At 43.8% G+C, this 20,682-nt stretch overlaps 2 protein-coding genes across 3 annotated transcripts in view; one reads left to right on the top strand and one right to left on the bottom strand.

Moving 5' to 3' along the window:
* Positions 1-1,408: 1,408 nt before the first annotated feature.
* PSMD13 (proteasome 26S subunit, non-ATPase 13) lies at positions 1,409-15,607 on the bottom strand. 2 transcript variants are annotated; one of them, XM_018567217.1, is made up of 13 exons: positions 15,384-15,607; positions 12,964-13,042; positions 12,780-12,814; positions 11,906-11,961; positions 11,728-11,771; positions 9,753-9,839; positions 7,998-8,169; positions 6,160-6,239; positions 5,883-6,008; positions 5,733-5,795; positions 5,541-5,621; positions 2,699-2,815; positions 1,409-1,747 (listed from the first exon to the last, which is right to left on the bottom strand). In XM_018567217.1, exons 1-13 carry the CDS (start codon positions 15,482-15,484, stop codon positions 1,652-1,654), a joined length of 1,137 nt encoding a protein of 378 aa, XP_018422719.1. In that variant the 5' UTR covers positions 15,485-15,607; the 3' UTR covers positions 1,409-1,651. The 2 variants fall into 2 exon arrangements, with proteins under 2 accessions (XP_018422719.1, XP_018422720.1); XM_018567218.1 differs by lacking the exon at positions 12,964-13,042 and adding an exon at positions 12,660-12,670 and having other exon boundaries at positions 11,906-11,997; positions 12,739-12,814.
* A 3,550-nt stretch (positions 15,608-19,157) lies between these two features.
* LOC108795891 (NAD-dependent protein deacetylase sirtuin-3-like) overlaps positions 19,158-20,682 on the top strand; it is an 8,285-nt gene continuing 6,760 nt past the window's right edge. Inside the window, exons 1-2 of the mRNA XM_018567219.1 lie at positions 19,158-19,373; positions 19,503-19,608. Coding sequence (XP_018422721.1) covers positions 19,292-19,373; positions 19,503-19,608 — 188 coding nt within the window. The 5' untranslated portion in view covers positions 19,158-19,291. The remainder of the gene's footprint in view (positions 19,374-19,502; positions 19,609-20,682) is intronic.

Genomic DNA, 20,682 nt, shown 5'->3' with positions numbered 1-20,682 from the left:
GCTACTAGTGCGCCCTTTCCTCCTCCTCTACTGCTAATCCTGCCATAGCCCCACAAACTGGCTATGAAGAGAATTAACTGAGCGCACGAACACCAACTTCTGCAGAAGGAAGATCTTGGCTATGTCCAAAGGTGACAATTATTTGGAGAGAAGGGTTCAGCAAAAGAGCAGTCGGGGGACATCAGGCAAGGAGCAGCAGGAGGCAGTAATGTTCCAGCAGCTGAAGCTTACTGCAAAGAAGGCTCCAGCGATAAAGGGAGGGGAGGTAATAATAGGGTGGCAGACAATCTGTGGGTCCCACCTACTGGAAAGGAGGAAAGTGCGAAGTAGAACAGAAGAAAGGAACGATTTTGGCCAGGGGCAGTAGCAGCATGCGGAGGACTGGGGGAAGTAGCCATCCAAATCCATCTGCCGGTACTGCCCAACAGGTACAGGCCACTGGTATCCCCAGGGCTGATCTACAGAACTCTGCAGTGCGAGCCTTTTTTAACCTTATTTGCTGCTGGAGTCCCCAAATAACCCCCATGCTTAGAATTTTAATGCCAGCTTATCAAAACTGCTGGCATTGAAGCAGCTCCCATTCTAGCTTGTGAAGTTAGTCTCCTTCAATGAGTTTATGGCCCGTGCTACCCGTGACATGTACCCAGTTGCCTTTATTTTGCCCTTCCCTCCACCAGCATGTGGTATGCAATGTGTCTGTGTTGCTGGACCACACAGTCACCAGCAGGGTACATATGACCACAGACACATGGTCCAGTAAGCATGGGCAGGGACTCTACATATCCTTCACGGCACATTGGATCAATCTTCTGGCAACTAAGAAAGATGCAGGATGGGGCACACCACTGGAGCTGGTACTGCCATGTCTTGTCCAATGGTGACAGAGCAGTCACCTGCATCCCCTTCCTTATATTGGCCTCATCCTCCAACTCTTTGGAACTCGGTCACCCCTACCCCCCAAGTGCCCAGAGTATATGCAGCTTTCCAAACTAAATGCTGCCAGGCTGTTGCAACTTGTATGCTTGGGGGACCAGAACACACTGGGTTAAAGCTACAGGCAGGTCTCATAGCCCTGGCCAGGAGGTGGCTGACTCTATGTCATCTTCAGACAGGCAACATCGTATGTGACAACAGCACAAACCTGTGGGCTGCGCTTGTTCTGGGGGGGGAAAAAAAAGTCACATGTACCTTGCCTCCCACAATCTCCTTCCCTTCTATGGGATTATGGCATGAGGAGGAGAGGCTCTGGGGAGCTTGAATTATACGGAAATAATATTGTTTATGCTTAGTCAATCATGCAAGGTAAAGAACTGGTGAAAACAAGCTGTTGTTTTATATTCACCTTGCAAGCTGCTGTAGTGCATGCTGCTATCTGTACACAATCTGATGTAATATGTGAAGACAAGAGTTAAGAACTTTACAGAAATTGGTTTATTTGCCATCTCAGTGCAGACACAAAACCTAAAACGTAACAAAGAGGCTGAATCTTCGACCTAAAGTCAGAACGCTTGCCGGATGCCTCGGATATTAGAGGAAATGGATTGCTCCCAAATGAGTCCTGATTTAATCCCCAAACTGTGCTGATAATACAGCAGATTCCTGTGGCAGAGACGGGACTGTCGCAATCTCTGGGTGGTGAATTGAAAGGATTCTACGTCAAGATGTCGTGGGCCTGGTGTTCTACCAGCATCTCCATGCTCTTCACATCTGTGCACCAGAACTCTAGACGGTCTTTCATACCCTTGATCTGGGGAGCAGGGAAGGAGACACATCAGGAAAAATAACTTATTATTAGGGAAACATAAGTGATTAGAATTACATATGCAAGATTAAAAGTAACATTAAAGTGATATTCACCCCCCCCTCTCTAGTGTAAGGACTTACCTTAAATAATGCCTCTTGATCCGATCATCATCAGTAGTTTTCAGCTGTCCCTCCAGCGCTGGTGCCGGTCTCTGATCCAGCGTTGACTGCTGAGTCTTCTGTGTCGGAGCCTGTACGGGTGCACGGTGCTGGGCTGCGTGCATAGACTTACACTGTGTCTCTCCCCGCCGAAGACCTCTACTGCGCACGCGCCCGCCCCATGATCCTTTGCAGCCGCCCAAGACACAGGTAAGTTTTAACCTTTTTTGTAACTTTTTCTTTTTTATGTTTTTGCATATATCTACTGCTAGCTAGCAGTATACATGTAACAAAACCCTGAGGGTTTAATTATTCTTTAAGGGGATGAACGTTGCTGGGAAACAAAATATACACATGCATGTGTAAAGGCCCAGACAACTGCAAAATAAATCAGTCAGTTGCTACTGCTATCAGTGGAACAATTACTGTTCAAAGACAGTTCACCAAAATAACTTTACTGCAAGTTTGATCAAATCTGGGTGTAGCTGCTGCACCTTGTCACATTATTCTGTGTAAGCTCCCTCTGAGGATGCTGCTCAGAATCTGTCAGCCTTGTTGGATCTGCATTTCTACAGCATCAGACTCATTAGGAACATGATGGTAAAGATGCAGATGTTGTGAGCATGGAAACCAGTGGAAGATACCAAGTAGTGAGGCTTTGTCTACTAGTAAAAGTAGAAATGCAAGATTGTCATATTGTCCTAAAGTGTACCTGCCAGAAGTCCAATTATACAATGGTGAATGCAGATCTTTGGCAAATGGTTAAAACAAAACTTCAACAAAATTATCACATTACCTGCTGGAGATCAAGAACTCGAGGCTGGACCCATGTGATGTGTACTCGCTTGTCTACCTCATCAATGCTACCCCGCAGCAAACCAACAGACAATGCTTTCATAACCAGCAGCTCCACCTTCAAGAAGAAAAAGAGACCTAAATTCACTTCTGCTTTACTATACAAGAAAAGGGGTTTTATGAATTCTTTTTTTTTTACGAAGAACTATTTATTGGGTAATTCAAGTTCAGGATACAATATTGTTCGTTTTTAAAAAGGGTAGTAATGAGAGGAGTGAAACATACACAGAATGACCTTTCGAGTGTAAAGACAGTTTTCAAGTGATTTTTACTTGATTGTAATTCCAGATTTTGAGAATTACATTTCAGATTGGTAAATAGTCCCTCTAGTGGTCATTAGAATATGGAGTAATACGAATATCTATTCCTGTTGAGATCAGCTCTTTAACTAGCTCCCGGCCAGCCGCTGTGTATACACGGCCGTCCGGGAGCTTCTTGGATGTAACTGGGCGTGTATACACGTCCTGTTACATCCGCCCGCTCGGGGGCGCTGCACGCGCGAGCGGGAAAACCCCGCTATTTGAACACAAGCTCCCTCCGGTCCCCTCTCCGCTGTCAGAATGCGGAAGTGGTGTATATTACATCACTTCCGCATTCTCCAGCTTCAGATGCTGGAGAGAAGCTGATGAAGCAGATCTCTGCTTCATCAGCTTCTTCAGGGGGGTCCTAGGTGACATTAGGGGGTCTTGGAGACCCCTGATGTCTCCATAATAAAAAAAAAAAAAAAAAAAAAAAAAAAAAATTGTAAAAAAAGTGTAAAGTTTACCCCCAAATTTTTTTAAAGTTACACAAAAAAGAATTGAAAAAAACGAAAAAAATGTTTAAAGTCCCCACCCCTACATACACGCATGTAAACATGCGTCAGGTGCGCATACCTGCGAAAACGACGATTGCGCCCATTACGCCGCACATGTTACATATCGCCGCAAACGTCGGAATGAGAGCAATAGTTCTAGGGCCATCAATCACTGATAACACTAAACTGATGAGCGGTAAAAGCTTTTAAAGTGTCGCCTATGACCAATTTTGGGTATGCTAGTTTTTTGCGATTTTGCGAGTGCGCGCAATTTTTAAGCTTGACATGTTTGATGTCTATTTACCCGACGTGACCCTGTCTTTTATATTTTACCAAAAAAGTGGGTAATAGTTGTTTTATAACATAATGTTTCGCAATTTTCAGTAATTTCTCCTGAATATAGTAAAAAATAAAACCCGCAGCGGTGATTAAATACCACCATAAGAAAGCTCTATCTGTCCCCAAAAAATGGTATAAAATTAATTTCAGTACAGCGTTGCATGACGGAATAAATGTCAGTCAAAGTATCGCAGCGCGGAACACTGAAAAATGGCCTGGCCAGGAAGGGGGTGTAAACACCTGGTCTTCAAGCGGTTAAAGGCCTCTGCACTTCATAGTTGACAGCAGATCTAAGGCCTTGTTCACACCAAATGCATTTTCGATGCGTTTGCAGATCCAGAGCAGGTAAAATAGGGCCTACTGCAGTTTTTTCACCTGCTCTGGAACTGCACACTGCGATGTGAACTGGAGCAAAAAATACCATTGGAATACATTGGACGCAGTTTTGATCCGGTCTGCAACTGATCTGCTCTGCACCTGCGCTTGGTGTGAACAAGGCCTAAAGCATACTGTATTGTATCAAACTCAATTTTCCAATCAGTTTAGTGAAGCACATTCACTGTACAGCATAACAGGAAGTGGAGTATACATGTGTAAAATGGAAATATGGCCGCTGTCATATACATATCTTCTTTTACGAACAATATACAGAAACAGGATTTTTGAAATGGTAGCACCAATTGATATTATTTATATGAAGCCAATCACATTAACACAATGCGCGACAAATCCCAGGCGCCAGGTCGACTAGAAAGTGTGTCTTGGCGCCTGGGCTTGGTAGCCTGTTCACTGTCCCTTGCTGCTGCCTCCACCTCTTGTCACCACTATCAGCTCTGCTCTTCTCCTCCCCGCTGGATGCCGGCTGCAGTGGTCTGTGCTCTCTTCAATCATCGCTGCTTTCCACGCATGTATCGGCAGCAGGGATCGGACTGCTACAGCCGGAGCCCAGCGGGGAGGAGAGGCCGCTGTGCCCCCCCCCCCCCCCCCCTTTAGCAGCTCCTAGCCCCTGGATGGCGCACTTGTCGCCGGCGCTAGAAAGCCAGCGACAAGTGTCCCACCCAGTGGCTAGGAGCAGTAGTCTCCTTCAGGTCCCTCCTCTGCTAATTGACAGAACGGGAGGGTGCAATAGACAGCCTGCTATTGGCTAGCGCAATTTAAAATAACCAATAGCAGGCTGGCTATTGCTGTCAGCCACTGCCTGCTGTGTTTTTATTCAGCAGGCAACTGTAATTCGCCAGTGAAGTGGAAAGGTGACACTTGGGGTCATAAACCCTAAGGTCACTTTAAAAAGAACATGTCATCTCCAAAGTGCTATCACATAGGGGGCTTGTGAGCCCCCCCTCCCCATGTGATAGCAATGAAGAAAAATAAACAAAAAGTTTAAAAAATAAAAGTTAAATAAACTAAAATTAAAACAAAAAAATTAAAGTCCCCCACCCCTGCGAACGTGCACATTTAAAAAACACCTGACTCCTAACTTTTTTAGTTGGCTCCTAGATTCACAGAAAACTTGTCAAGCCTGGCATTATCATGCATGTCTGAAAATCTCCTAAAATGTTTCTAGATGAATGCATATCCGTCAGGGTAGATCACTTCACTATAACAGACGCAGACAGTGACTACCATATGTTAAACAGTCTGAACTCACATCATTAACATTGACTTGTGCACTCTTTGCTATCTCTTCAAACGTTAGTTGGCGGTGATTTGCTGGCCGTGTGAATGTCATCTAGGAGATGAAATAAAGAACACGTTGGAGAGTGTTGCATAACACACAATACATAAATGTGGTTTCTTATGTTACAACAGATAATGATCAGAAGTCTAACAGATATCTCACCTCCATTAAACACAGCAGCTGAATCTTCTTCAGCAACAAGCTTTCATTCGCAGCAAGGTCAGGCTAATAGGAAACACATATTATGGTAAAACATACACAGAAGCACAAAATAAAACTACTAAAATTATTTTTCTATTGTGTGGTCCTCACTTGCTGTCCCCATGCTGTTTTCAAGGCACGGAATGTCTCCACGTTGCCGCTGTTGAAGGCGTAGAGGGTGTCTATCAGCCACTGTCGATCAGAACTGCGCAGTGATTCCAATACTGGATGCATCAACTGCAGGAACAAGTCAAAAGGGTCTCAATGCGTGAATTTATTGAAATAGTTATAAAAATCAGCCCTTCCACTACTATGCTGTTTAGGAGGCACTACAAATGTATAAGCACATCAGCACGCACCTATTAACATACCAACAGAAAGAACTTACCAGTTCTCCAAAGTTATAGACCCCATCACCAAGTAACCCAGCCAGGCCAAGTGTAAAGGCTCTATCTTGATGTTCTGTTACTGCAACCAAAAAAGAAGACCGTAATAAGTAATGTAACTTCAGTCACTTAATAAAGTAGCAATTATATCATGTTAGGGTAACATCAACCTGCACTCTGAGAAAAGTCTGACTTTAAATGGACAGTAATACCTCGGCTCACATACGCTTCTGTTCGCAAACAATTCGGCTCGCGAACAGAAAGTTCAGCAAAATGTTGCTTCCGTTCACGAACTCCAATTTGGATGACGAACACGACCATCTTCCCTGCAGACAGACCTGTGCACACTTGCTGTGAAGCTTTTTAGCACACACAGTACAGTATTTGATTCGGTTAGCGAGCAGAATCGTGGAACAAATTAAGCTTGTGAACCGAAGTACCACTGTAGTAGCAGACAATTTAAAACAAATCTTAAAGGTGAACTCCAAAGAGATATAAAAAGGCCACTCTGTGTTCATTAATAGATCATTACATTTATTTATTTTAAGCAAGCAGCTTAACTACCGGAATCTGACATGGTGTCAGCCAATGCAGAAACAGGCCAAGAAGCATTCTAAGGGGGAGGAGAGTGCAAAAGGAGGAGTGGCGAGGCCTGTAAATGTTATTGAACTGCAGCAGAAAAACATCAAATATCTTCCCTGCAAGACAGGCCTGTTCTGTGTGGCGGAGCTGTGTAAATCTCTGGACCGGAGGGACAAAAATACAAATCCTTCTCCAGAAAAAGCAGCTCCCTTATATGTATTTTATCTGTGTATTTAGCAGTTAACCTAGAGTTCACCTTTATTATATATTTATTGAACTGCAAGTCAATACATATGTATCCTACAAGGCAGAACTAATAACATCCTGGTTGGCTCCACAGCACCAGTGTGCAAGGCTGACCAAATCTACAGAGCTATTCACTAAAGGGTGAAGAGTTTGGAGAAGGCAGGAGAAGTGAATAATCTAGGACAACATAGCTGATTCTGAAAAATTCTCCAATTCAGCTCACTTTCCAGTTCAGCTATGTTGTCCTAGACTGTTCACTTCTCCTGCCTTCTCCAATCCCTTCACCCTTTAGTGAATAACCTTGCTAATCTTTTATGATGCTCTCTCCCACTCTGGTGAATGTAGTGATCTTGCTGAGATTGTCTGCTGCCTGTGCACCCCATCCTTCTCAGGCGTTTGATATACTGTTGTGTAAGGACAAACAAGAACGGGGAGACTTCTACACACTGAAACTCTCTCTTCTAAGTCCAGAATAAAGTCCAGTTAACTAGCTTAGAAAATGGTAAGTCCCTCCGCACTCCTCACAGCATATCCGGCCAAATAGCAATGGTGGTGCTCGCAGTGATATTCACGGATGGCGCCGTGCACAACAGTGAAAAGCAGGAATCGTCAGCACTCGGTAAATGGACGTTTATTATTTGATCATCATTTACCGAGTGCTGGTGATTCCTGCTTTTCACAGTTAACTAGCTTGTTATTTTGACGAGTCATTCATGTTGCGCTTGACTCAGGCATTGTTACTGCGCATTTTTTTTAAAGTTTCAAAATGAATGGCTTTTTTTTTTTGCTTTCTAAAATTAATAGCACAACGTGCCAACAAATGTAACGGCATGATGCACTGAGCTAGAAAGGTGTGAATAGGCCCTTAGAGAAAATTAATTTAAAGTGAAAAGAAATATCCCTAAAAATTGTCATCAAACTAATTTGGAGCACAGGTGAGAAAATCAGAAGCACACAGGTACATTCATTTATTCTGAAGGTCCATGTTAAATATAAACCATAAAATGCTTACTTGGTAGGTCTTTGATGTCTGTGCAGCCTAGAAATCTCAGAGCATCTTTGTAATAGGAAGCATGATTGCCAATGGTCTGGTAATATTTGCTAGACAGGTCATAAAAGCGGCTGTGCACAGACGTGACACCAGCAAGTCCTCCAAGCATCTCCTCTGCACCTTCAATGGTTTCCTACAATCAAATAAACAATTTACATATCGGGGTAAACAGAATCCAGATATTAAAGTCAATAGTCATGCCCAGCAATCTAAACTTTGTTTACAAGGTTATTTCAAAACAGGTCATCAGTACTTTCTTTTAGGTAACCCATATAATGAACGAGCACCACAAGCAGCTGAACCACATACTAGGAATGCACCGATACCAAGTAACGTACTCGGTACAAGTACAAATACTTTTCCAGCTCCAAGACTAGTCTAGAGAAAAATGCAAAAGTTAGGAGGCAGCTGTCATTTGTAAGGAGCTCACAGAGCTCCTGGGATTTGTACATTTCTGTTTTAATGTATGATTTTGTTTTTATAAACATATACAAAGGAATGTGCCAATACCATTTTTGCAAGTACAAGTACTAATACTTGCCCAAGTACTTAGACACAAGTACTGATACATTTTGTTTATTGTCATGTGACAGTTTTTCTAACACAAAATCGACTTATTACTTCAGGAAAGTGGTGGAGCACCAGAGACAGGTCCGAGCTGCAACCCTGGTAGTTGTCGTGAAAATGCCAAGTATCGGCACTGATATCTGTGCCTCCCTACCACATACAGTATGTTTACTACTATGGCGATATGGCACCATGCGACTTCTGGCTCTTCCCCAATGTCCAAATGACAATGAAAGGTAAATGTTTTGAATCTATTCAGGACATTGAGGCAGCCACGACAGCGCAACTAAAAACACTCACAAAAGAGGACTCGTATTGAAGAACCCTGCCTTTCCCTTGGATGGCACTTGGCAGCAGCATTCACTGTATTTTTTTTTTTTATCACAACTCGTCCGTATGTTTGAATGAACTTTAAAGCGACATTAAAGTCAGAATTTTTTTTCCCCTTCCCAATCCTGCTGTAGGGACTTACCTTAAATGATGCCTCTTTTCGATCATCTTCTTTAGCTGTCCCTCCAGCGCTGGTGCGGGTCTCCGATCCAACTTGACTCGTGTCCTCCTCTTCTCTCATGTCCCATGTAGTCTGTGCGGGTGCACGCTGCTCCATAGACTTACCTTGTCTCTCTCCTCGTCTGCCGGCCAAACATCTGAAGTGCGCAATGCGCCCGCCCCAAAATCCTTTGTGGACGCCCGAGACTCTTCAGATGTTTGGACGGGAGGGAGAGCACAGCGAAGACACAGGTAAGTTTAAACCCTTTTTAAAAGGTTTTTTATTTTTTAAATGTTTTTGAATATATCTACTGCTTGCTAGCTGTAGATATATGCAAAAACCGCTGAGGGTGCAATAACCCTTTAAGCAAACCCCCCTCCCCTCAAAACTTGCATCTGACTTCTAGTGAGCTTCCTTAGGCAAGGGTGACATTGCTGATTCATTTCCCAAGAAAGCAAAAAGTCGCACAAAGATTTGCTCTTACACACAGCTGGAGTGAATATTGCAAGATTTAGGTGTTCCCCAGATCCTGGGAGAAGGCCCAATAATGTCACACTCGCGCTCAGGACGTAGCCAGAAACCAGGGTGTAAAATAATTTTTTAGACATACTTTTGACATCCAGGAAAAGTGAAGTTGTGTAGGAGAAATGATCACATACCTTGGTGGCTTGCAAATCTCCAATGTTTAATTTTAGAGCTCCAATGGCGGTTTTACACAGTATCACTGCTTCATCACTACTTTTCACCTAAAAATGTAAGTGGAGGTGGGAATCAGAATCTAGAAAATTAAAGGTTTCAGTATCATCTTAAATCACTTATAAAAAATTCTTACTATTAGAAAAGATTAATAAAATTAAATATAAATAGGGAGGCACAAACATAGACTTGCATGTTGAGATGATTAAGAGACAATATTACCTGTTCCAACCTCAGCAGGTTATACTTACCTATCCATGCTCCCATGCTGTAGGGGGCCACCCTGTGCAGGCTCCAGTTTCGTGTGGAAGTCATCACTGCCCCGCTACCTGACAGCGTTAGGGCCTGGAGATTGGCAGCTCAGATCTGTTCATTGCCTAATGGGGAATTTAACAAGCTCCCTCATACCCAGAAGCCATGCTCTGTTAAAGAAAGGGCTCCAACAAAAAGGGATGGTGGTAAGATAGTGCAGGTGGGTGAGTATACCTTGTAGGGGGGAAAAGAGGGCTATGAGGAAACACTGTTACCTTACCCTGAATGGGCTAAAGTAAGAGTTAGTTGCGCTAATATTGCGCAACATAAAAATTTTCAACTACCACCATTTTATTCTATAGGGTCTTGGCATTCAGAAAATATATAATGTTGGGGGGTTTTACGTCATTTTCAGGCCTAAAATGTGGAATATAACATGGGTGCAAAAATTGAAAAAAGGGCCTCAGTCATGAAGGGGTTAAAGGGGCCCAATGGATTTGCTATTAGGTCTCATTATACATAGTTACTGCTTTGCATTTGAACTTAGATTTAATGACGCTTAGTATTTGTTTATCTACCATATGCTCCTGTAAGGTCTATAGTAAATCTAGGAATCGGGTCAAACAGCTGTTAGATCTACAGGGAACAGTTTACTGTTTGAATGCGATTATAGTGGATGCAGTGAATTGCTGCAACCAATGTTCAAAAAGAAAACTGATGGAGGTAATAATCATGTAAGGAAAGAAACACAATTGCAGTCTGGTTGCTAAGTCAGGCTCATCAAACAGATGCTTTCTGCCACCTGCAGCCCTCTCCTTCCTTTATGTCTCTCAGCCTGGTTCATTGTCCAGAGAGCAAGCTGAAGCAGGGGTGGGAAGCTACAAACCAAAGCCAGGAAATACGGTTCTGAGCTCCCTAACTGCGCAATGTGGCAGAGTTGTGTAATTCACAAGACTGGCTGAATAGAATTACAGATTTTGTGACAGGTAAAACAGACAACATGCATGTGTTTCAACTGTGTATTTAGCAGTCTACCTGAAGCAAGGATACATATTGCCTTATTGCTGTCCCCTACAGCTTGACTGAATTTCTAGGTCATTAAAGGAACACTAAACTCAGGAGTAAAATCTTTAAAATGTATTCAAGTACCTTGGCTGTTAACAAAAATGTATTTTACTTGTACATCACTCAGCTGTAGATCCTCATATCATCTCTGAATTCATTCGGACACTGTCCTTCCTTCTGGAGGGTGGCTACTTTGTTCCCCATGGTGTGTGTGTGTTGTAAAGTAGTCACCATTCCAAGCTCACTCCCATAATGGACTACAGTCTCATGTTTAGTTTACATATTTGTATTGAGATTGTAGTCCATCACAGGAGGGAACTTGGAGCGGTGGCTACTTTACAACACACACAGGGACCATGGGGAACAAAAGTAATCACCCTCCAGAAGGAAGGACAGTGTCAGCACCAATGCAGAGATGATTTGAGCAACTACAGCCGAGTGATACACAAATAGGATACATTTTTTTAAAATAATAATTAAAAAAGGTACTTGAATGCATTTTGAAGGTTAAACTCCTGAGTTTAGTGTCACTTTAATATGACATACAGTATGTTTATATGATAGCAATACCACAATAAATAAGCATCATTTAGTTAACATAAACTTCTAAAAGCTGCTCACCTTCTCCCGAGTCTTCTCTAGAAAAGTAACTGCTACTGTGGGATCTAGAAGAAAAAGAAAAAAAAACACACAACTAAAAATGTTTACACTGAATCATTTGTCTCTAAATTGTGAGACACAAGACGACTCCTTAAAGGCACACTCTAACCCAGGACATTAGTGTAAAAACGTTCCTTACCTGTCATCTGTCTGACTACATGAAGGATTATTTCAACCAGTGACAATGGGTTAATCCTGTATAAGAAAAATAAAGAGAGGAAAGAACAAAGCGTAAATCTAAAGAATGTGGGTCTTGGAAGATTAATAAAGGACCAAGGGCTAAACATTGTGGATCATGTACATTACACATCTAAACATTAACAGGCCCAATACAGTACTTGGAAGAGCACTGATGTAGAGGGTAAAGCATATCATTGGTAGCTAGCCAATAAACTATGTACAACAGAAAGAGATTTTTAAAAAACACTTATTAAGTCTCCCATTGTAATAAGCTCTGGTGCGCATTTTCAAACGCATTAGGGCTAAAAAGTGAGCACAGGACTGCCAAAACTAAATGACTAAAGATTGGAAAAATATTGCCTGGTCTAAAAATCATGATTTGTATTGCAATATGAAGATGGCAGTGTCGAAATGTGGTTCCCAAAACATGAATCCTGCGGCACAAAGTGGAACTGGAGGTTTACGAACAAATCTGCAAGAACTGTGTGAAGCCATCGAGTCAGCACTGAGCAAAAGCCATTAGGATCATTTGTAGCACTGTGTTGAACTTATACTACAAAGAATTTAAGCTTTTCTGAAGGTAAAGGGGTGGGGGGGGAGAAAATGTCATACTAGAGATTTGTACCCATAAAGTGTCCACTTTATCTTTGGCTGTAAGTTGTGTATTTTGTGTATGTATTTTTTTAATCTGGAGTTCCTAAATGACTGAAAATCTCCTATCTAACTTAGCCTGAGCTTTGCTAGCTTATCCAGCAGACCAAACGAGACGGTGCATATGAGAGAAGTAGCAACACAGCTGTAGTGCATAGCCCGGTAAAATGATGTGCTCATACCTGTGCTCAAACTCACTGATGAAGTTTTCATATAGCTGTGGAAAGATAATGGAATGACATAAGAATATTATAGGTATGGTTTGTAAAACAAGTTGAGATGTGAACAAGCATTACAAGAATGTAACTTACAGAATACCGATGCTACTCCAATATTGACTGGTCTCCTGTGAGATACCGTCCTTACCTTGATAAGTCCATCTCCTTTAACACACTCAGGATCCTGCACAAAGTCCAGCAGTTGCAAAGTCAGCTGATGCCATAACCTGAAAAGAAAACGTGTTTGCTGCTGTCAAATATCATACAGGCAGAACTACATGCAAAATATATGTCAAATTCATTTCTACTGGAATGAAAAAAATATGGGAGTGGTGTTTTGGCAGCACGAGCAGTGGGAAAGGCAAGTATTCAACCTCTTGTTTTGCAGGTATTATTGCTTAGAAGCTACTACAACTTTTTCAATAATCGATTATGTCGATTAGTTGTTGCAGCCCTACATAGCGCCAAAGCTTGCGTTTTTTTCTTTCCTCTGTACCTTCCGAGGTGCCTCACATGCGAGGACCTGGTTGGCGCTGAGCGGAGGGAACGCGCAAAGGGAAAGTAAAGAGGGAAGAACAGAATCTCTTCACTAGGGCTGCAACAACTAATCGACATAATCGATTATTGAAAAAGTTGTCAACTTTTTCAATAATCGATTAATCGGCTTCCGATCAGTTGGCCCTGTTCACGGCTCCACCCACGCTGCACGCCGCACCTCCTCACGCTCGCTGCTGCCATTCTGCATTCATTGCTGTATAATTTTACACTTTCCTTTTCACTATATTGCACACCACACTATTTTTTTTTTCTTTTTTTACTTCCACTCAGTTGGCCCTGGAGTGCAATCTCAATACAAACTAGTAGTCCATCACTGGAGCCATTTTTTAAAATGTATTTTATCGTTTATCCGATTAACCGATTAATCGAACGTAATAATCGGCTAACTAATCGATTTTGAAAATAATCGTTAGCTGCAGCTCTACTCTTCACTGTACGACAGATGCAGCTCTCATAGTTCTCATCTCCACAGCGCCAAAAGTCCAGCACTGCTGTAATTTTTGGAATTAATAAGATTTTGACCTTATACAGCATCAATTCCAACCTGTGATACCCATCACTAGAGATATCATCTTCGTTCACAACATAAGGCAGAAAACGTTTTATCCTGGAGTTCCACTTTAACTTCTCTTCTATAATATCAGCCAGTGCCAGAGAAAAGGGGTAATGACTGAATAATAGAAAGTCACCATTTCAGTATTGTCCTTCATTCACACTCGAGCAGAGCATATTGATGCACATTTTTATGCTGTTTTGTAGTTTGCCAGGAGCCATCCCAGCTGCGGCCCTCTCAGTATATAGCGGGCAATAGCTCGCTATATACTGAGCTCTGGGTAACTGGAGGTTAGTTTATCTCCTCCTGTGAGCCTAAAGAGAACTATGGGTTACCCCATAGTTCTCTTTTAAGTGCTCATTATTTTGTCTAGGTGCTAAAACCCCCCCCCCCCAAAAAAAACCAAAACAGTTATACTCACCAAACCATCTGCTTCAGTGACGATTAAAGTGTGTCTCCTCCTCACTGCACAGAAGGACTGCATCTCGGCGGCCTTGTTTCTATACACAGTGTATGGAACGTGACGACACCAGGATCCCTGGACCGCTGTAGCAGAGACGCTCAAAGCACCAGACTAAGAACAAGCCGGCTCAGGTGGTCTGGTGAGTTTACCTTTTTTTTTTTACGACTTAAACACAAATAAGCACTTAACCCTTGCAGTACAGAGGTAGCCCCACTGCGAAGGTTAATACATTTCTTTTCCTGGAGTTCTTGTGCCGCACATTTACAGTCTATGGGGCCAAAAAGCGCTCATCACAGCTCTCTCATGCACCATTTCAAGCTTTGGACCCTGTTCACATATAGCGACATACCTTTGCAGCGGCCGGGATAGCGCGACTTTCGGGGCGACGTTCCAGCGACGATAGCGCAACCTTCTCCGTCAGGCTCCATAGAAAAAAAAAAGCAAAATCCGCCAAAAAAAGGGTCCGGTAGAAGCGACTTGCGACATGGAGTTAAGACAGCTCCATTGAATAGCATTGGCCGGCGACTTCTCACAATATCGCGCGGCAAAACTGCGCGATATCGCAGCGACAATTCGCTATATGTGAACGGGGCCTAAAACTTCAAATGTCTGAGCACAATAGATAAGAATGGAATTCTGATGGTGAGCAAAAACACATGAGAATGGTCACCTGCGCAGTGTGTACAGATGGATAGTATAGTTCTCTGTATTACTACGCTCTGTGTGTGTGTGTGTAGTACATTGTGTGGGGTGTTGTAGTAACATGCTATGTATATAGTGCAGTGTGTACAGACGGATAGTATTGTTCTTTGTATCACTACACTGTGTGTATAGTACATTGTGTGTAGTGTTGTAGTAATATGCTATGTATATAGTGCAGTGTGTCATAAAAGGACTCATTACTGATAATGACACTGCAGTGTGACGATGCTGGATGGAACAGTGACAGGCTATGTGCAGTGCTATGTGTATGGCAGTGTCCCGTCTCTCTCACTTCTTGTTGTAGTTCTCCTCCATCTGGTGCCATACCGCGGCCGTCTCAGGTGACGAGCTCTGGCTCTGCTGCTGCTGTAGAAAGCCGGTCACGTCCCTCATGTCTGCTGAGTGTCCAAACCTACTGCTAGGAAAATGAGAAAGAAACACCGGCCGCCACAACCGGAAGCGTCAACAGCAACCTGCACACTCACTTCCTGTGACGTATGACGCTGAGTGCCGTAAAACGCTACTGTGCGTGACGCTCTCATGAGAACGGTTGGCTGTGCATCACGTGATTTGCGGATGTGCTCCTCAGTCCTCAGGCTTTGGCACTGGCCCTCGCCCTCAAGTGGCCGGGTGTTGTTGAACACCGGTCCTGCTCTCTTCAGAAACCCAAGCTGTCATCGTTTACTACTGTGTTATAATAGGTGTGCAGTTATTGGAGGGTCACTGACAACCAGGGGAGGGGACATACTTGCTGAGCCCTTTATTTTTAACAATGTTAAAATGAACATTTTAGGCCTGGAGGTTACTTCAATTCCACAAAACATTTTTTTTTTTTAACCACTTGAAGTCCGCGGTGTTAAACCCCCTTCCCATCCAGGCCATTTTTCAGTATTCAGCGCTGCGGTACTTTGACTGACATTTATTCCGTCATGCAACGCTGTACTGAAACTAATTTTATGCTATTTTTTGGGGGACACATAGAGCTTTCTTTTTGGTGGTATTTAATCACCACTGGGGTTTTTATTTTTTAATATATTAAGTAAAAATTACAGATATTTGTTTTAAAAAAAACTTTCCCCTATATTAAATGATAAAACATTTATAATGACCCAATCTTTTGGTAAAATATAAAAGACGGGGTCACGTCGGGTAAATAGACACCAAACATGTCAAGCCTTAAAATTGCGCGCACGAAACCTAAAAAAAGACAATACCCAAAATTGGCCATAGCTGACGCTTTAAAAGCTTTTACCGCTCATCAGTTTAGAGTTATCAGTGATTGATGGCCCTAGAATGATTGCTTTCACTCCGACGTTCGTGGCGATATGTAACACGTGTAGTGCAATTGTAATTTTCGCACGCTGTCGCATCGAACGCGTATTTACGTTTATATGTGTGTAAATGGGGGTGGGGGACTTAAAAATGTTTTTGTTTTTTTTTAAACATTTTTATGTGACTTATTTTATTTATGGTTTTTTTACACTTATTGTTATTGCTATCACATAGAGGATAACAATCTCCCAATATGATAGCACAGGTGCACTGACAGGTCCACTTTATGGAGACATTGGGGGTCTCTAAGACCCCTAGTGTCACCTGGGGACCCCAAAAGAAACTGATGAAGCAGAGATCTGCTTCATCAGTTTCTTCTCTCTGGCTATAGCAGCCAGATGACTGACTGGTGAATGCAGAAGGGATGTATCACACATCCCTTCTGCATTCAGACCTCGGAGGGAGTTCAGCAAGGAGGAAGATGCTGATCTCCCTCGCATCTTACCTCCCGGGCCGCAGATGGGCTAGCGGATCCCGGGATTGAAGGTGAGGGAGCGGCACTCATGGTGGCAGAGGGGGGGGGGGGGGGGGGGGATAGGTGGGAAGGGGGGGGGGGGGGGGGGTGCGCTGCCAGACAGCACATACATACGATCGGCAGGCTATAGAGCCGCCGATCGTATGTATATCAAACGGCCGGTGACGGCTGTAAAGAACGGGCGGGTTTTTTCTGCCCGTGCGCGCGCAAGCAGAAAAAAAAGCTGTCTGATGACGGCAATCCGCCCGTGTGAGTCTGCCACCCGTCCGTTTTTTTCTCAACGGGCGGATGGCAGGAGGTTAAAGCAGAGACCCTGTAGAATAAAATGGTGGCGGTTGCAGTTTTTTGTGTCACGGGACATTTGCACTACTTTTTAAACCCAAATGTTTGTATTGTATTTTGCAAAGGTGGTCACATAGCCAGAACACTATCTGCATGGAGTTTGCATGTTCTCACTGTGCTTGTTTGGGTTTCCTCCCACACTGCAAAGGCATGCTGGAAAGTTAAGCTGCCCATACACCTGACGATTCGGGTGATCCTGCGATTGTACGATTATCGTCAGGTGTATGGGCAGTGTGCGACCGCATATACTGTAAGGTCGGGCGACTTTAGTCTTACGATTTTTGGCGGGTTGGTATCGCGATCGCACGGGCTGAGGTGCACAAGCGCACACTGTTCGCTCACCATTGCAATCATCTGTAAGTCCTCCCCCCAGAGGGGAGGGCTTGCGATGATCGCAAGTACAATCTGCCTGTCCAAGATGAGCAGGTCGTACAAAATTTGAATCACTTTACAACCATCGCACAACAAAAATCGTGCGATGGTTGTAAGGTGTATGGGCAGCTTTAGTTTGCTCTCGTCTAAATTGCCCCTCCCATGAATGTGAGATAGAGACCCTAGATTGTAAGCCTCTTAAAAGGAGAACAATGGAGTGAGTGATTTACACACATAGTTTGACGTGTAATATTTAAACTGTCAAACGTCGGCTCTATAGATCGGGAAGTGAGTGAACACATACCATAGCTCGTTCACTTCCCAATCATCTTCCTGCAGAGAGAGGCGACTGTCGGTCACGGTTTCCCGCAGAGATCCCCTCCACTGACTGAAGGAACAGATGGGGGAGGGTAAAGCTGGCTCTGCCTCTAGATAGGCAGAGCCAGCTGTCACTCACGCAGCTGGGTGGATCTCTACAGTATTGTCAGGATCTGTCCGCTCTATACTGAGCTGTGGGTCACGGGAGGGGGTTAGTATATGTCCTCACGTGACCCTAAAGAGAATTATGGGGAAAAAAGGTTAGCCCATAGTTCTCCTTTAAGTACTTGTTTACACCATGTCCGGACCAGAATGTTTTTTTGTCTGCACCTGACATGCATGCCAATGGTATTTCTGGGCTCTGTTCACACGAGCGCATTCCATTCCTGTACAGGAAAAAAAATGATGCATGACCTATTTTTCAAGCTCCATATCGTACCTCTGTTGTTGACATCATACCTCCACCAACTCAACAGTGAGTTACAGAAGTGACTTTTGCCTTTCTTCATCCTCTAGCCTCACCACTTTGTTATTTAATTTTCATCAATTCCACCTTGGTCCATCACGCCGCCGACCAGAAAGGAAGAATACGACCCCATCACCCCATCTGCGTGTTGAAGCGAGTGCTCGCCCACCGACAGGTGAGTTCAATACCACCCCTCCCCCTTTTTTTTTCTGCATGTTGAAGCGAGTGCTCACCCCTCTACAGGTGATTTCAATACCACACCCCCCCCGCCTCATCCCACCTTAGTCATTGCGCTAGGTCGTGGCGCTTCGTTCTCTACTTTTTGCATTTTTTTAAAGAATTCCATGACTGGAAATAGGTTGATAGACAATGCTGTAGACCATGTTTTGAACATTTATGATTTTGCACACGTTTTATTTTGGGCTTTCTTATTTCCCTGCCTACGTTTATTTTTGTCCAGTAACACAAGGGTTAACAAATATAGGAGTAGAGAAGAGTATGTCTCCCTCTGGAGTCAGGGTCAGGCTATGAAAAGATTACACAGGCTGGACTGGCTGGGAGCCTATTGGTGTGTACTAAGGGGAGGAACGAACAGCACCGACACATGACAGCCCTGTATAGACAAACACAACTTTATATACACATACAGATCTTAACATGGTTTCAGGAGGACACTCAAAGCACACTTATCATTAACAGCAATTGCATATAGGATCACCTAGCTTCTACACCAACACCAAGTGCTGAGGTTTGACATGTATTTAAACCTGCATAGTATTACACGTGTTTAGGACAGAGACCCTCTACAGTACACACAGGCTGCTGTAGCACTGTGTAAAGTCATATAAACTCTATCAGCCTTCTGACATCCTGCACAAGGACTCATCAGCAAGAAATGATGGTTATCCTGAATGTTTCCTGTCTGTCTTCTTTAAGGAGGGTAGTACTGGGGTCAACAAAGGCTCATCTCATGACAGGTAACACTGATGTCCTCTGATCATTGTTCTTTGTGCTCTACATGCATAGTTTTTGTATTGTCCACCTTCATTATTTTCTATGTGTTCCCTTTCCATGCCTGGTTCTCAGTGTTTAACTCTTTCGTTCAGTGAGAAGGATTTCTGCAAGCCAGTTTCACCTGCTGCCACACAATGGTAGAAGTGGAGTATCGCTGTCAGCCTGCTGCTTTATGAAGGAATCCTTTTTATGTCAAAGGTAAGCAAGAGAAAAAACACAATATAGACTTGTTTGTGAGTCTTATACAGGACTGGAGAAAAGGGAAAGAAGATGTGGGGCTAAGCAGCTCATTTATTTCTTTAAATCATTTTCAGAGCTACTCTGAGTTTGATTGCTATAACACCTTCCCTAAACTGATGGTAACACTTGCAAGCTTATCTTAATAACCACATAACAATTATGCCATGGACGCAGATAGATTGCATCCGGAGCTGAACATCTGTCCCTCCCCAACTGGCAGAACACCAGGGCCCAGTCGCAAATGTGACCGATGCGACCCTGGTAGTTCTGCCAGTATCTGCACTTATTATCGGGGCATTTTCACCAGTACTCGTACTGGTGAAAATGTCCAGTATTGGCACTGGTGCATCCCTACTTAATATTATAATGTATTTCTGCGACCTGTAGTTCTGCATAGTTAATGCTATTCTGCATTGCTGTATAATCCTTATACAGCAATGCAGAATACCATCAGATGTGGAGGACTACAAGTCACATCAATACATTCTAATGTAAATGGTATCATCAGCTTCAAACTCTGCACCCCCCCCTTCCTGATCCACACCAGCCTTACCTGACTCCTGCAGCAACTACTTTATCTCGGCGGCCAGGGGGGCGGGACTAAGTAGAGAGAAGGTCCTCTCCCAACAGCTGAATTTGCTGCCTAGCGGTGCCTGCAATGTCAGTAGCGGCTCTGCCAGGCAGACAGGTGACAGACACAGCCTCCTCTCCATTAGTGATGGGCTCGGGCGTGTTCGCAGCTCCACGTGCCGAGCCCGCTAGGAAGCTGACAGCACGACGCGCCAATCACAGGCACTGAGACATGTTCACGTTCGGCAGCTGCAGAGATTGGGAGATCTCTCAGTGCCTGTGATTGGCGTTGAGCTCTGTCAGCTTCCTGGCGGGCTCGGCACGTGGAGCTGCGAACATGCCCGAGCCCATCACTACTCTCCATCCCTGCACAGCTGCCCCTACATGCCCCGTTTCTACTGCTGCGGGTGGCAGAGTGGCGGGGGGTGGGTGGGCATGAGGGAGCTGCGGGCCCTCTGCTTC

This window comes from Nanorana parkeri, unplaced genomic scaffold (assembly GCF_000935625.1).
Source record: "Nanorana parkeri isolate BGI_ZX_2015 unplaced genomic scaffold, ASM93562v1 scaffold1021, whole genome shotgun sequence".
In the NCBI taxonomy this organism is placed as follows: domain Eukaryota; kingdom Metazoa; phylum Chordata; class Amphibia; order Anura; family Dicroglossidae; genus Nanorana; species Nanorana parkeri.
Note: the sequence above shows the minus strand (reverse complement) of the source record. Positions and strands in the feature narration are given on the sequence as shown.

Excerpts from the sequence above, each read along its gene's own strand:
- PSMD13 (XM_018567218.1), bottom strand. The coding sequence starts at position 15,484 with ATGAGGGACGTGACCGGCTTTCTACAGCAGCAGCAGAGCCAGAGCTCG. Across the intron at positions 8,170-9,752 it reads GAGATTTGCAAGCCACCAAG|GAAACCATTGAAGGTGCAGA; the intron begins GTATGTGATCAT and ends ATTTGATTGTAG. Across the intron at positions 1,748-2,698 it reads GAGTTCTTGATCTCCAGCAG|ATCAAGGGTATGAAAGACCG; the intron begins GTAATGTGATAA and ends CCTGCTCCCCAG.